General features: G+C 33.1%; 2 protein-coding genes across 2 annotated transcripts in view; one reads left to right on the top strand and one right to left on the bottom strand.

The window, feature by feature from the left end:
- The window catches only part of LOC139480935 (serine/threonine-protein kinase 38-like), a 47571-nt gene extending 44758 nt beyond the window's left edge, over nucleotides 1-2813 (bottom strand). Inside the window, exon 1 of the mRNA XM_071263916.1 lies at nucleotides 2452-2813. The gene's annotated coding sequence lies outside the window, so the exon portion shown is untranslated. The remainder of the gene's footprint in view (nucleotides 1-2451) is intronic.
- A 193-nt stretch (nucleotides 2814-3006) lies between these two features.
- On the top strand, nucleotides 3007-12314 carry LOC139480936 (transcription initiation factor TFIID subunit 11-like). Its single transcript, XM_071263918.1, has 4 exons — nucleotides 3007-3300; nucleotides 4843-4930; nucleotides 10548-10644; nucleotides 11973-12314. Exons 1-4 carry the CDS (start codon nucleotides 3053-3055, stop codon nucleotides 12104-12106), a joined length of 567 nt encoding a protein of 188 aa, XP_071120019.1. The 5' UTR covers nucleotides 3007-3052; the 3' UTR covers nucleotides 12107-12314.
- Nucleotides 12315-16494: the final 4180 nt, after the last annotated feature.

Below are 16494 nucleotides of genomic sequence, written 5' to 3'. Positions count from 1 at the left end.
TAGTTTGGATTTTTATTCATTTCATTTAAGGTACAGTCAAGCATTTGTATCTAAAAAATAGTTTGCAAAGAATTTTTACTTTTCAATTTGACAAATGTCTCATGATCGCCGTTCATTGGCTTGTTCAACCATGCAAACAATGTAAATTATGTAAATTAGAAATCTATCAGCTGTAAAAAAAAATTATCTAAGCATCACAACGATGTTTTTTCATTAATCTTCTAGGCAAAACGATGTTTCTGGGACTTGGGGGATACAATCAGGACCCGTGATTAGTATCTGTATTCACTATTCAATCTATTGCAGTTTGCTAATCAGCTGATTACGAAATCGATTACTAAATGGCGACCTAGTGAACTTTTGTTTTGAAGGGAAATAACTCGAGCGGTATTCATAAAATATGTCTTTCAGTACCGGTTGTTAATTACGACGATAAAGGCATGGCGTCAGGAATTTCGACAAAATTAGGGCAGGGCGCCAATTTTTTTCCCCAAAAAGGGCAGGGCGTCAAGAAATCGCGGCAGGGCGCCATTACACGCCAAAACCACCTGTAGGAAACACTATATATTATCGTTACAATACAGCAGTACTCCAGTTATATGCGATGAAATAATAACTTCTCTGTTTTACGTCTTATTTTGTACTTCTTAAAAAGGGGGATGCTGATTGCGTAAGTCAAAATAAAAGCATGTGTTCTACTTGTTGTTGTTAAACTTTGTAACTGGACTATTAATTTATTTATTTAATCTGAATTATCATAAGCATTTGCGGAAACTTAATTAAATAATTTGACAAATGAATCGTCTATCTTCAGATAATATTCTCCTGTCTGCTTTGTTGATCTACCTGTACAAGCTCAGGGCTCAGGTACAAGTGATTAGCGATCTAATCCGGATATCCCTCAGGCGTTTGAACTGGATTATACTGTAAAGAAAGCCTGAAGGTTATGCAATTACATGCATTTGATTATAATTGCTAAAAAAATGGCATCAGGCTATAAAAACTATCACAGTTTTGAACGATGGCGCAAGTCATTTGACGATGGCGCAAGACATTTGAACGATAGTGCAAGTCATTTGACGATGGCGCAAGACAGGCCATGGAGATCCCTGAAGTTTACATTTTCCCCAAACAGTGATGGCATTGGTAGTAATGTTTGTAAATTTCGTATTCATGTTATTATTTTGATGTTAGGAAGCACTTTTGAGATCCGGTTTTCTGATCAGAATCATCATGGTGTTTGTAACACATGTGGTTTTCAATGCAATAAATACCATCATTGTTTCTGTTTCTTTCCCCTCTCCAAAAAGTACCTTTCAGGTTGAAAATGTCTGACAACCAAATTAAAATATACATGAAAAACAGTGCAAAAAAGACAGCACAGGTCAGCAAAAAATCGTAGATGGGTTTTAAATAAAATATACAAATTTCCCTATTTCAATAAAAAAAAATATGCATTTTCCCAATAAAAAACGGTAGAGGTAGTTAACCGAAGTTTTGAAAAAAGATTACAATATCACTGGTACACCATCTAATAAACTAAAACATTGTAAATTGTATATAAAAACCAATGCAGGTAGTGTGTCAGCAACATATCAATCTCACACCTGAATGCTGTGGGGTTGGGAGGTGTCTGTTTGTATTTCTATATACATGTACAAAGCCTTTCACTGCAATTGTTAGAATTGTATATGTATGAATCTATTACACATGAACTATTGACGTCAACCAACTATTACATTTTTTTGTGGCGTCAAGACATTCACTACTACATGTACGACATCAAAATTTGCGAGAACTCGAGTGATGTTCAGTATTAGCGATCAAATAGCGATATAGTCATGATGATGATATGTGGCTATCCTGTCTGGATATTGCGGACTGGCTTCTACCTATTGTGTGGTTCTGCTTCGTTTGAACATTTAGCTTTAACTTTGCTTTGAGGAGTGTGGTATGGTGTATCTTGCCGTTCCAAGATTGTAAGTGCAATTGCTACTGCCTATAGTCATGATAGTGTATTATGGCCATCATATATGGTGTCATGACAAGACAGAGGAGAAAATTAATTTTAAATGAAATTAATGCTTTATCCCTAACATTTGACACAGATATAAATATGGGAGATTATTAAAACTTATTGTTTTAGCCTTTCCAATGACCAATTTTACTTCCTATATTAGGCTATAAGTTTTCTCTTGTCTATTATTTTAAGAACCGCACAGACATTCAAAAAGTTTCTGAATAAGTCTGACATCCAATCATTTTGATCTTAAAACTTCCAAATTACCGCAAGTCTTAATTTTGGTATCTTAGAAGTACGGTATACAATATGACACTATTGTTTCTTCATACTGAACAGACAATACCAAAAGAATAACGTGGGGCTTTAATCACTCATGATGACTGAACCGTTTTCTGGGCGACAGTATTGACGGTTGATAATTTACTTACCCGGGCCTTCAGGAGTTTATTCTTAAGTCTCCAAATTTCAGCGGTTAAGTGAAAATTCACATGGAAAAGATTACTGTCAGGCACTTTTCCCCTTCTTTTTCCTTGCTTGATAAAATGTCCAGGTGATTTCACTGTTTACTCTTACCGGAAATGAGGTCATCCGCCGATCATGTCATTAAATAGTTCACCAAACATTCCCAGTTAAGTATTGATTAGCTGAGAAATCAACCATACTAATGAACTATAGAATCATATCATTGTCTTCTCAGAATTAATAAAAGGAGAACAAATTAAGTTTGAACCACGAAACATAATGTTGAAACTTTGTTTACATTCTGGGCACTTGTTATTCATACGCTTTCGGCGGAGAGAAAAGTGCACTTTTGGTCAAAAGTGTTGAACTTTAAAGTCATCATATACCTTTTGAGTATTTTACTTTCAGCTAATAGATCAATGCTTTTAAAAAAGATGACGTAACGTCAACTTTTGAAATCCTTCATCTGAGATTAGTCCTGTCACACATGTGTTTAATACAAACATAAATTACATCAAACTTGAAAGTGCATTTGTTCTCAGATATTCACTTCCGGGTGAAAACAAAATGAGCCAGCCAAATGATTCACCGAAAATCTCTCCTATAAAAGTGGAAAAAGATGTGGAGAAGGAAGGACAATCTGGATCAGAGAGTGAAACAACACCAGAGAAGCAACTAAAGGAGACAAAAACTGATGGAAAGGCATCAAGTGTTAGCCCATCTCAGGAAAGAAAAAGAAAGCTTGAAACACCAGAAGAGGAAAATGCTAATAAACATAAAAAAGAAAAACAAGAAGAAGAACGATTGAAGATGCAGTACGTAATAAACAATCAGTTGTATGCTCTCAATGTTGTATACGTGAATGGCATACCTTTGTTCCTCTGAATACACTGAATATCTACATTGTCAATGTCATGGACGTCATACACCTTATCGCTAATCCCGGCTGACCCGGCCGCTTGAACTTTTGACGCATACAACAATCACTTTTCCATTGTGGCGTCAGTTATTTTGTTTTATGACGTCAAAACTTTACGGGAACCTGTGTGATATCCAGTAATGGCGGACAAATAGCGATAAGGTGTACGTATTGACATTGTACAAACAACCAATCTGAATACAACTAATTGTAATCCCAGCTGTCCCGGCCGTTTGAACTTGATGCATACAACAATTACTTTTCCATTTGGCGTCAGTTATTATGTTTTATGACATTTAAATTTTATGGGAACCTGTGTGATATCCAGTAATGGCAGACAAATAGCGATAAGGTGTATAATGAATTCATCAAACCTCTCCCCACTGGCAAATCGCCTCATCTCCATGACCTGCTATATGAGCCTAGCCTCCTTCTAATTATCCCTGCAACCGTTAAATCATCCGTCATGGACAAATTTGTTTCGTTCTCTTGCCGCCATTTATGTCAGCAATTATAATCAGTTGTACATAATTGCATAATCCATAGGCTTATTGAAGTATAATTTAATTTTCCTAATTCCAGTTTTAAAGTCCTGAGGGATAATATCCTACAAAAGACCACTAATCACTAGCTTGTACAGAAAAATTGACACATCTGACTGGAGAACACTTGATTAAGATAGACAATTGATTACACTATTTTGGTTCAGCAAATGCTATCAAAATTTGAATGAAAAAAATAAATTATTAACAAGTGAAAAAGAAAATAACAAAAACATTCAACACATGCTTTTATACTGACTTACGCAATCAGCAATCCCCTTTTTAAACAGGTGAAAATAAGACATAATGAAAACATAATTTGGTACCAAGAACACTTGCAAATCAATAAGGGATGATATTGAATCCCTGTACAAATTAAAAAGTAAATATGAATATTAACTGGAACTTGATAATCTGATGAAATTTCTTACATTGTATCTGAATTTAGAGAGCATATATCTAGTTTACAATCCTTTTAAAACATCTGGTTATCATTCATAATCAACAAATGTGTATTGCAGAGTATGTTGCAATGAAATTTTTTGTTAAAAGTGGCTAAATACTTTTTGGAAAGGGGCTTCTGAAGTTTTTTGTTCACCATTCCTTACATGCAAATAAAGGAATTAAATTCTTTCCATGACACTTCACTGTAGATGCTGGATCAATAAATTTTCATCCATGGAGATCATTGGTGCCCTTATGTTCACTAGGAACTTTTGTTGACAAAGTTGTTTCAAGGGATGGTAATTGTGTTCCGGACCTTATTCTAAAGTAAAGATAGATACATTATTTTCTTCCACTTTTAACCTTATTATTTCAGCGTTAAAGTTGTGATTTTAATTGAACTTAATTGCAGTTTAAAGAAAAAGTATTGTAATTTTGAATGTATATTTCAGGGTTTTAGTGTCAAACTTTACAGAAGATCAACTTAATAGATATGAAATGTACAGAAGAGCTGCATTTCCAAAAGCTTCAATTAAAAGGGTAATATATAATTTTTGTATAAATAATTATTATAAAATATGTACATGTATGGTGCCTTGAACAAACATTCTATGAAGTATCACTCGGGTATAAAATTGTTCATGCATATATAATGCCATTTTTATTACATAAAAAACTACAAATTTAGTGAGTACAAATGGGTCAATCTACATTTTGTAAACATGTACATGTTGAAACAGAACAAACAACAGTTACACCACTACAAAATTTTAAAGAAGAGAAAGTCCACTAAACAAACAAAACCATTAATATAAGACATCTTTGTATGTATGAAGAAGTTTTCTTTGAAACAATTCAAGTTTCAGTCAAATAACATACACATGATACAGGAAGATGTTTCACAAAAAAAACTTTACAATAAAACTCACTCATTTTTTTTAGTCTTCAATGCACATAATTCTGTTTATATGTTATGATCAATTTTTAACCGGATTTTTGTGATTTGGGGATGTACGGCGGGCGGGCGGGCGGCAGACGGGCTGTCGGGCGGGCGGGCGGGCGGCAATCAAATGTTGTCCGTGCATTAACTCATGAACCGTTCAACCAAAGCTTTTAAAATTTTAATATGTTATTACTGACAACTATACAAAGGTCAAGTTCAATAATGGCGATTTTGACTTTTACCGTTCAGGAGTTATGGTTCTTGAAAGATTGAAAAATGGAGTTGTCCGTGCATTTACGCATGAACTGTTCTACCAAAGCTTCCCAAATTTTAATATGTTGTTACTAATGAAAGAATGGAGGTCAAGTTCAATAATGACGAATTTGACTTTTACCTTTCAGGAGTTATGGTTCTTGAAAGATTGAAAAATAGAGTTTCCAGTCGTGTCTATGCATTTATGCATGAACTGTTCTACCAAAGCTTCCGAAATTTTAATATGCTGTTACTGATGACAAAATGGAGGTCAAGTTCAATAATGACAATTTTGACTTTTACCGTTCAGGAGTTATGGTTCTTGAAAGATTGAAAAATGGTTTTTCCCGTCGTGTCCGTGCATTTTCTCATGAACCATTCAACCAAAGCTTTTGAAATTTTAATATGTTGTTACTAATGACAAAATAGAGGTCAAGTTCAATAATGACGATTTTGACTTTTACCGTTCAGGAGTTATGGTTCTTGAAAGATCGTAAAATGGCGTTTCCATTCAGGTTGTTGCATTTACTCATGAACCATTCAATCTAAGCTTTTCAAATTTTAATATGTTGATACTGATGACAAAATGGAGGTCAAATTTGATATTGACGATTTTCACTTTCACCATTCATCAGTAATGGTTCTTGTGATATAGCCAGGACACAAATAAATGTTAATAAATCCGGTTTGCTGTCGTTGTGACAGCCTCTTGTACTTGTACTATGTTTTGCAAAAAATACATATAACATAAAAAATACAAATGTAATGTCATTGGATTGGAATAAGCTTTGTTTTCAAATGAGGAAAAATATCATTGATTGATTGATTGATTGTTGGTTGCTTAACGTCCAGTGTAAAAAATATCATATTATGATTTATGGTTTAAACTTACACAGTAAATTGACTTGGCTTTATTGTCTTAGCGTTCATCATTTACTTGTAGCTAAAACATCATCAACAATTAGGCTAAAGCTGGTTTAACTGTAATAACATTATTGTTTGACCTGTATTTTAATATGTACATGTACTTACTTTTAGTACATGTAACTGTTACAAAAAAAAACCATTCTCTATTGAAAAGTGGAACTAGTTAAGGTAAAGTAACAGTAAATGAACGCCGTCTAGCGGATTCCGCGAAATATTGCGACGTTTTGTACGAATTACGTCCCTTTGACCAGATTTTGCAATGTTAAAATTGCACCCGGCGACTTTTCGATGGGACAACGTCAACGGTAAATTTGACGGAAAGTATGTTACTTATAGGAGAATGAACTTGTTTTTCTAAAATTAAAAATTGAAAATGAATATGAAAACAGTCCTGAAGACGATCTTCAAAATGAAAATCAGGACGTTTGTATATATCTGCTGACGTTAAAATAAGTGTGAAAACTGTTGCTCACTACTATTTCTACATAATTGTGATGAGAAAAAACAGTGTGGTCTCGGAAGTATTCTATATGTAGTATGTCAAAACTGTACTTTCAAAAACCCTATATTCACTGGGAAAAGACATCGTCTAGCAGAAAATAAGCAGAAGGGTGCAATTTTGGGACATTAATACTAAAGTTAAAAGTTGTACGGTAAGACTATAATATCTCCCATATTTTGAAAATTATCACACCAGTCGGAACAAGTAAAAATATTTTCAAATTAGAGAAAAGGAAATGAACCACATAAACTAATACTGGTCATAAATTCGCCGCTGCTGTCAGTCAGTCATAGATGACACTAAACTATAATACAAATTAATTAACCTTGTTCACGGTTGGAACAATTATTTTAATATTCATACACAGTTTTTAGACTATAACAAATTAAAAATAAGCAAAAATGATGTTTCACGATCATTAATCCATCGCTACATTTTGTAATCTAACGTTGTTTTTTTTTAATGGTGCTTTCTTTCACGTCCGCAATTTCGATGTTAAAAATAGAACCCAAATCTTTAAATAGATACATGTATAAATAGTATTTGGTTTAAAGATTTATACAGGGCTTAGTATCCTAATAGTATTGATTCGTAAAAATTAACCGAATAAAAAAAAATGTACCCTAGCTGAAAGTAGCATCTCAATATACAATAGAACTGTTCTCAATTCTAAATTCACTCATAAAACTTGAAGGTTGAGAACGAGATTATATCAATCACCTCTATATCATAGTACTACTATATATATATACCGACTGAAAAATATGCACAATGTCACAGACTTTCAGTACCGAAAGTTAAATGTAAATCCCGTAAGTAGTCAGTACTTCAATAAGACAGCATCCAGGGGGTGCAGGGGTCCTGATCCCGAAATCCCGGCTTTAAAAACATGAAATCCCGAGGTCCCGAACTTATAGAAATTTCAATCCCATACCGAAATTCGAAAAAAGAATAGCCGGATTCATAAAGGATCAATCCCAAAATCCCGTGCTGAAAAACACCCGATCCCAGAGTCCCGTTTAAGGTCCAACCTCATTTGTGTAGATGGACTAAATAACAAAACACAATATTACCAGTCATGTCTCAGCCTGTGTGCGATTGTTTTTTTCTTGTTTTTTTTTCGGTTGGGGGGAAAGGGGGGGGGGTGTAGACATATCAAACATAAATATGTACATCTGTTTTTATGTCATATGTCTCAACCTCCGTTAATTTGGTTTCCTCGGAAATGTTTTTACACGATGTATTTTCTGGAAAATACACTGTACCACAAAGACTACTGTGAAATGTCTTGAGAGAAAGCGAAATTCAGAGAGAGAAGCACAATAATTTATTGTCACATATAATTAGATCTCAAAGGGAGTTGCAGAATAACGGATACTAGCGAATGTCAAATTTGAACAAAAAAGTTTGCAAAATTATAAAGAATAACAACGGAAAATAAAATTATTATTTAATATAATAGTGTAGACCATGTACTGAATTTTACAAAATCGTTAATTGAAGATTTTACAGAATAAGCGTTATATCTAAAGATAAAGAACATTTAGGTCCACACTTCATACGGACCCTTAAAAATCGTTGGATTATCTCGGTGTTGCTGGTCAGTGATGAATAAAAAATCACTGGTCAATTTAAAGGTTGTTGTAAGTGATGCAATATATTCTTATTTTCCTGTTCCCCTTATGTAACTTCCAGTTTTATTAAAGTTTACATTCATCAAAGCCTTAGTTTAATTTAGTTTCCTGTCATTACTACCCCCCCCCCCCCCCCCTTTATTTGTCACATGTTGTGTATCATGTACTGATTCTGTATATACTTCGAGCATACATATTTACACTTATGGAACAATAACCATTTAGTAAACTTTTTAAAACGTTTTTGTAGACTTGTATACAATAAATTTTATACAGAACAAAAAAGATATTAACAAAGATGTCAGTTTGTCTGCGTGTTTTACTTGTTAACTTGAAGTGTAGAGCAAATATTAATAAAGATCAAAATCCTGACCACATGCAAACAGACAGCAAAGTACGTTCTAGGATTTAAACTGTAGATGTTTTGCGGAATAACTATAAACTATAAAGGGGGACGGACGGACAGGAGTTATGTTGGACGGACGGAATGACGGACGGACAGACGTACAGGGGAAGTTGAGGGGGCATAAAAAATATAGCTTCAATTACATCTTTTATTGCGTCAACTTGTAGACAGTAACCCTGATGATTTCTATTTTTAAGATTTTACCATTTTTGCGTTCATGTACTTACAACGTATTTTTGTCTGAATTAGTAATTGTTTTACATACGTATATTGATAATGAACATTTTTTACAACGTATAATTTCTTTTTAAAATGATCCATAAAAGAGGGTCTGATTGGGGTTTACGGAATACAGAATAATGGGCAAAAATTGCAGAATAAAATGCAAAAAAGAAAAAAAAAGAAAAAGTGTATAATAAGGTGGTAAAATATAAATAATAAAGAATATTGGTAATACTAAATAAAAATTTATGATAATTATCCAGACTCTTATGATAAAAAGAATCTATCAATACGAAACACATAATCATCGTGCATAATCAACACGAAGAACGATGGAAATTATTAGCATGCTAACTTGACGTTATATAATAAAAATTACGACGTCACGAATTTTGATGTTTTTTTTGTCAAAATGTTGGGTTTACGTCGCTTCTACAAGGAAAACGAAGTCGGTGACCATATTTTTTTTAATATCATCTAATTCGTAAGACAAAGAGGAAAAAAATATTAATTTAAAAAAAAATTCTATGGAGCGGTTCTCGTGATTTATCCCAGAAACCGAAAATTGTAGAAGAAAAATATAGATTTACCCTATATATTCAATGTAATTTAGTACCCTCTCGGACCATTTTAAAAATGGATTTTTCTTGAAAACGAAGTCGGTGACATATACTTTTTTTTACATTTTTTGATGTATATTTTCAATATCTAATTGAGTTCTTAGTTTTAAAAAAATCTATGGACTAGTTTATTTACTGATCCTTGACCTTAATGAGTAAAATCAGTATATACTTTTTTTTATTAAACAAGTAAAACAAGAATCATTTGAAAGAGAAAAAAACTTAGTTTGTGAATAAGAGAATCACATCCAAAATGTTATCTGGTGATAGTAATAACCTTTACAACAATAATTTCTGATAGCATATCAAGCAATATATATATATAGCATCACAGTACAATGATGACAAGCGCCTGAGGCAGAACACTGCAAGGCCATTTGTCCAGTTCAGTAATTAATAAGTTTTATTTCAGTCCATTGTGCTTTGGTTAAAACTGTCAAATATAAAAATGAAAGATATAATTATGATTGCTGAATAGACAACTCTCCGCCAGAGACCAAATGACACAGAAGCTTAGCACCCTTACAGCCTCCAACAATCAGCAAATTCCATACCAAAGAGCAAGCAATTAAAAGCCCAGAAATGACAAATGTAAAACCTTTTATTAGGTCTTTTACTGCCTGTTTATGATTATAGTGTATGATTTTGTAGCTGATGCAATCCATCACCAAGTCCAGTGTATCACAGAATGTTGTCATAGCGATGTCTGGCATTGCCAAGGTCTTTGTTGGTGAAGTAGTGGAAGAAGGTAATACATTTGTACTTCTTTTTGATCTTATATGGATAATAATTTTAGACCCTTTGGTTTGTTGGAGATAGTTCTCACAGTTACATGTATGAGGTTGGATTTTCTTAAACACTTCTGAAAGAACATTTGGCACAGATATTTGCATAAAAACTGAAGAAGCATTTTGGATAAAAAAAATATTTTTAGAACCTGATTGATTGTTAGTGAAAATACTTATAAAAACAGTAAAAAACGTAGCAAATAAATGTCACAGTAGTAATTATGGATTAACGTACATGTATCCAAGCAATGTACATTTATTTGTTGTTTATTCCAATGAAGAAGGCCATAATGCCGCAATATATGGAAAATTGTGTTATATAGCTCACACCATACAGTAAGCATTAAAGTGCCCAACTAATGATTAGTGTAAAACCATTCAAACGGGAAAACAAACTGTCTAATCTATATGTAAAAAACGATAAACACTTATGAAACACACCAACAAACAACAACTACTGAACATCAGGTTCCTTTTTAGTTTTTATTATAAAATTATAAATATATATATATATAACTTTTTAAGTTCCTTTTCTGATAGGAAACACATAAAATTCTGTTACAATATCACTTCAACAGTTTTGGGTTATTAACTTAGTTCCCAGTTTTCATCAATGATAAGCTCATCAAAGCCCATAGAATAATATGTTACTAATTGAATGATTATGGCGACCATAAATTGATTCATAAAAATAATCTGGGAGAAAAGTGTGATAAATCAATACTCCAGTCAATGACTGATAGTTATCTGTTGAAGCCATCTGATTTCTAGATGTCAATCTTTATCAGCTATAGATAGATAGGTGTTTTATAGTCTTAGAAATAAACATTATTTGGAAGTTTAATAATTTTACTACTATTTGGGATTAGGATTCAGTTGCAGATTGCAGAGACAACTGGGAATTTCTAAATTGTTAAATTTTGACCCAAAAGGATTAAAAAAATAATATTTTTATAGATAGAAATTGTAGGTTCTAAGACAAAGAGAGTTAACCATGATAGAAAATCAAGATAAGTTTATGTTTGTATAATTTTCAAAGCTAAAACATAGAGCTATCATTATATATAAAGTATCAAGTCCTTACTTAAAGTTCCAATATAGCTGTGGTAAATGTAATGAGAAAAAATGAAGTGGAGTGTAATGTAGGTTAAAGTATAAATAGACGTAGCTTGTCATGAAAACTTTAATTCATTGTTGTAAATAATTATTTAATGTTCTATAATGTATTTAAACCTCATTATATCATTATGTACAAGAAATTTTATTTGTTTTGCTATTTGAATTTTAGCTCTTGATATCATGGAACAGTGGTCAGAACCAGGACCAATTCATCCCAAACATTTACGAGAATCAGTTAGACGACTGAAGCATAGAAATCATTTACCAAACTCTAGAACAAAGAAAGTTCTTTTCAACACCTGAGATTCATGAAGAATAGAACAATGTCAGAATGGACAAAAGAATAGGCTCTTCAGGCAAGAGCATTCGTGTACATGTATATGATATAAAATCATCATCATGAAATAGTACATGTATTAATGTGATTGTAAATGAATATAGGTCAATGTTCAAATGTTGAAAATGAAATAGTGTGAATGCTCATTCAAATAAAAATCTCATTCAAATAAAAGTAGTGTTGTATGATTTTTTTGTCAGATTGTTGTTTTTTTCACTTAAACCTGTGTAATCTGTGACACCTATGAAATAGAATGTAGTCTATATCATTTTCATGATACTTTTTGGTTATCAGATATAGAAATTTTTGTGAAATGATATGCTTTATAACATGACATCCTCTGTCAGTAGGCAAATGTGCATGCATAAAACTCTAAAAGAAAGCAAATGATTTTGGGTCATCATTAAATTGAGTCCCTCCTCAAACTCAATGCTGTACAAGCAAGCTAACAATTTTGGGTCACTGTTAAATTCATTTCCTCCCACAAGGTTATTCCTAGTACTCTAGATGTGTTCATTATACTTTGGTTTGTCTTCAAGATCTTATTTTAAATTTACAAGCCTTATTTTTTTTATGTGGTATGTCCTTTGAGATTCACAGATCTTAAAAATGTTTTCTTGAAATTTTAATGCAATGTTGATAGATAGATTGATTTCCAGTGGTAGGAAATGTATCAACTCATACCAACTAAGTTTTCTAGCAACCAATCAATTACCTTCTTATATACTTACTTGAGCAACCTAGTTTAGTTTAAACATATTTTTCTTGTTTAAAATGACAAATAGATCAGACACAAGTTTTACGACTTAGTAATGTCTTCTTCTTGAGCAACCTGACAGTGCCCCATGTGGAGCAGGATCTGCTTACCCTTCAAGAGCACCTGAGTGTTTGTTGCTCAGTCTTATGTTTTGTATGTTGTGTTTTGTGTTCTGTTGTTTATCAGTTTTGTTTTTTACCCATGGTGTTGTCAGTTTATTTTTGACTGAGTTTTAATGTCCCTTTGGTATCTTTTGCCTTTCTTTTATTGGACTTCTGCATCTAAAAAAATCCAATTCTGATCAATTCTAGTCCAATGGTATATCTTGATAAAAATATAACAAAAACAAGTTAATACAGTTTGGATATTTTATTATGTTCTTCTTTGTTTCATAATTTACAGTATTCGTATATCACAGTTTGTTTGAGCACCTATAAAACCAGTCAACTAAATAAAAATTTGAAAGCTTTCCCTTTTTCTATGTTTGTTAGAATCCTTAATATATGTGATTCTTATCAGTATTCATTCACTGTTACTTAACATTGATGATTCATGACAATGGGGTCAAGGTCAGATGACGCATTACAGGCAGACATGAACACCTTACAATCATTCTGCATATCAAATTTAGTTGTCCTATTGTTTATAGTACCAGAGAAAAATATCAAACCACAAAAAACTTTAACATTGACTGATGAAACCTGAAAATAAGGTCAGTGTCCAACAAGACCTACCAGCAGGACATGCAATGGTACACCTTACAATCATACAATACACCTAATGTTGTGGTTTTATTGCTTAAAGAAACTGAGAAATAGACTTAACCACAAAAAAACTATAAATTGTCAGATGAACTATGAAAATGAGGTCATGGACAAATGAAACCTGCTAGTCAGACGTTGACGTTTAAAATTTTTAATAATTCCATACTGCAAAAATAGATGACCTATTGCTATAGGGCCTGAGAAATTGACTTGACCAAGTAACAAGGAAAAGAGGTGAAGTCAGTAAAACCTTGCAAGGAACTCATATACCAAATATAATTACATAAGTTGAACATTATCAAATGAACTATGAACATGAGGTCAAGGTCGGATAAACCATGTCAGACAACTTATTAACCATGCAATAATTCCATAACATTTTACAAATGACCCATAAAAATTAGGTCAAGGTCAGATGAAACCTGCTGGATGACATCACATAACAATCGTTCTATACACCATCTATAGTTGACCTATTGCTTATGGTTCCAACAAATAGACCATACGTTAAATAAAACTTACCCTTATCACTGATCCATGAGGTTGAGGTCAGATGAATCCTGTCTGCCCAACATGTAGATCTTGCAAGGAATCCATGTACCAACTTACCCGTATCACCAGGGATCACCACACAGAAGTGACTTCTCCCTGGGAGCCAAACAGGGAGAAGTGAGGGCCCAACAGGGAGATCTCAAGGAAAATAGACAGATCATGTTTACTTTAAAAATCTGCACCTTTTTGTTATTTTCCTAATCTTTTTTGCATGACAATTGTTAAGGAAGTAAGTCCTTGTCTTCAATAATGAGAGTTGAAAAGACAAAATGGTGCCATCTACAATTTTCAATTACAAAGATGTTGGACATTAAACAAACATAACAAAATTATATTTCATTACCTATTGGTCGTTTACAATTGGATAGAGAATTTCTCAAAATATCATGAGGCGACATTGGGGTATTTTATTGAAAATGAAGGTGACATAAACTTCTCCCTGGAGCTTCTCTAGAGCGAAGTGGGGAGACCTAGAGCGACTTTGTTACTCACTTCACCTGGTGTGGTGACTCCTGTATCACTGATCCATAAAATGAGGTTGAAGTCAGATAAACTCTGTCTGCCAGACATGTAGACCTTGCAAGGAACCCATATTTCAAATGAAATATACATTTTTGTAATTACAAAAATTTAACATCAACTAAAGAACCCTGAAGATGAGGTCAAGTTTATATCAAGAGTGCACACGCTGAAATGTCTCGCCTTCTATACTATAAATCATTGATATTATGTTGATAGTCCTAGGTATAAAGCTAAGCTTTATTACAACTGTCACATAAACTTAACATTAACCAAGATAACTAAACAAAGACCAATAAACCATGAAAATGAGGTCAAGGTCAGATGAACCATGCCAGGCAGACATGTACAGCTAACAATGTTTCTATACAACATATATAGCTGACCTATTACTTATAGTTAAAGAAAAATAGACCAAAAAACAAAAACTTAACACTGTGCAATGAACCGTGAAAATGATGTCACGGTCAAATAAAACCTGCGTGACTGACATAAAATATTTCCATACACCAAATATAGTTGACCTATGGCATATAGTATTAGATAAAAAGCCCAAAAACTCAAAAACTTAACTTTGACCACTGAACCATGAAAATGAGGTCAGGGTCACATGACATCTGCCCGCTAGATATGTACACTTTACAATCATTCCTTACAACAAATATAGTAGACCTATTGCATATAGTATGAGAAAAACAGACCAAAACACAAAAATTTAACTATAACCACTGAACCATGAAAATGAGGTCAAGGTCAGATGACACCTGTCAGTTGGACATGTACACCTTACAGTCCTTCCATACACCAAATATACTAGCCCTATTGCTTATAGTATCTGAGATATGGACTTGACCACCAAAACTTAACCTTGTTCACTGATCCATGAAATGAGGTCGAGGTCAAGTGAAAACTGTCTGACAGACATCAGGACCTTGTAAGATACGCACATATCAAATATAGTTATCCTATTACACATGTACTTATAATAAGAGAGAATTCAACATTACAAAAAATTTGAACTTTTTTTTCAAGTGGTCACTGAACCATGAAAATGAGGTCAAGGACATTGGACATGTGACTGATGGAAACTTCGAAACATGAAGCATCTATATACAAAGTATGAAGTATCCAGGTCTTCTACCTTCTAAAATATAAAGCTTTTAAGAAGTGAGCTAACACCGCTGCCGCCACCAGATCACTATCCCTATGTCGAGCTTTCTGCAACAAAAGTTGCAGGCTCGACAAAAACCATGCCAGACAACATTTACACCATGCAATCATTGTTTACAGTATTTGAATAACAAATTAAACCATGAAAACTTGCTGTTTGACAAATGAACCATGTAAATCAAAGTCAGATGGACATATCACATTACAATCATTCTATACACCAACTCACATAATAGTTGAAATTTCAAAAGAAAAAAAAGACTTTGTCACGAATATGCATATTTGAATTCATTTTCAAGTTAGAGTTAATTAAATATCACTGCTCTGAAGGAAGCAGGGTATACAGTTTTACTTGTCAGTATATCTGTCTGTTGCATATTTCTTAGGAACTTCAAATTATAGCTGCCTGAAATTTGTAATCAGGCTTCATGTTATACCATGTGACACAGTTTCTGATTCATTGCTCAACAAGTTCTTGTTTATCAAATACTTACAATACAATGGATATGTATGACATTATCGTTGCATTTTTCTAGGAACTACAAATAGTATATGGCTTCTTAAAATTTGTTGGATTCAATGTCATCCTGCT

The sequence above is a fragment of the Mytilus edulis genome, chromosome 7 (genome assembly GCF_963676685.1).
Source record: "Mytilus edulis chromosome 7, xbMytEdul2.2, whole genome shotgun sequence".
Classification (NCBI taxonomy): Eukaryota; Metazoa; Mollusca; class Bivalvia; order Mytilida; family Mytilidae; genus Mytilus; species Mytilus edulis.
The sequence above is the reverse complement of the archived record's forward strand: the minus strand, read 5'-3'. Positions and strand labels throughout refer to the sequence as shown.

Excerpts from the sequence above, each read along its gene's own strand:
- LOC139480936 (XM_071263918.1), top strand. The coding sequence starts at position 3,053 with ATGAGCCAGCCAAATGATTCACCGAAAATCTCTCCTATAAAAGTGGAA. Across the intron at positions 4,931-10,547 it reads CAAAAGCTTCAATTAAAAGG|CTGATGCAATCCATCACCAA; the intron begins GTAATATATAAT and ends ATGATTTTGTAG. Across the intron at positions 10,645-11,972 it reads TGGTGAAGTAGTGGAAGAAG|CTCTTGATATCATGGAACAG; the intron begins GTAATACATTTG and ends TTTGAATTTTAG.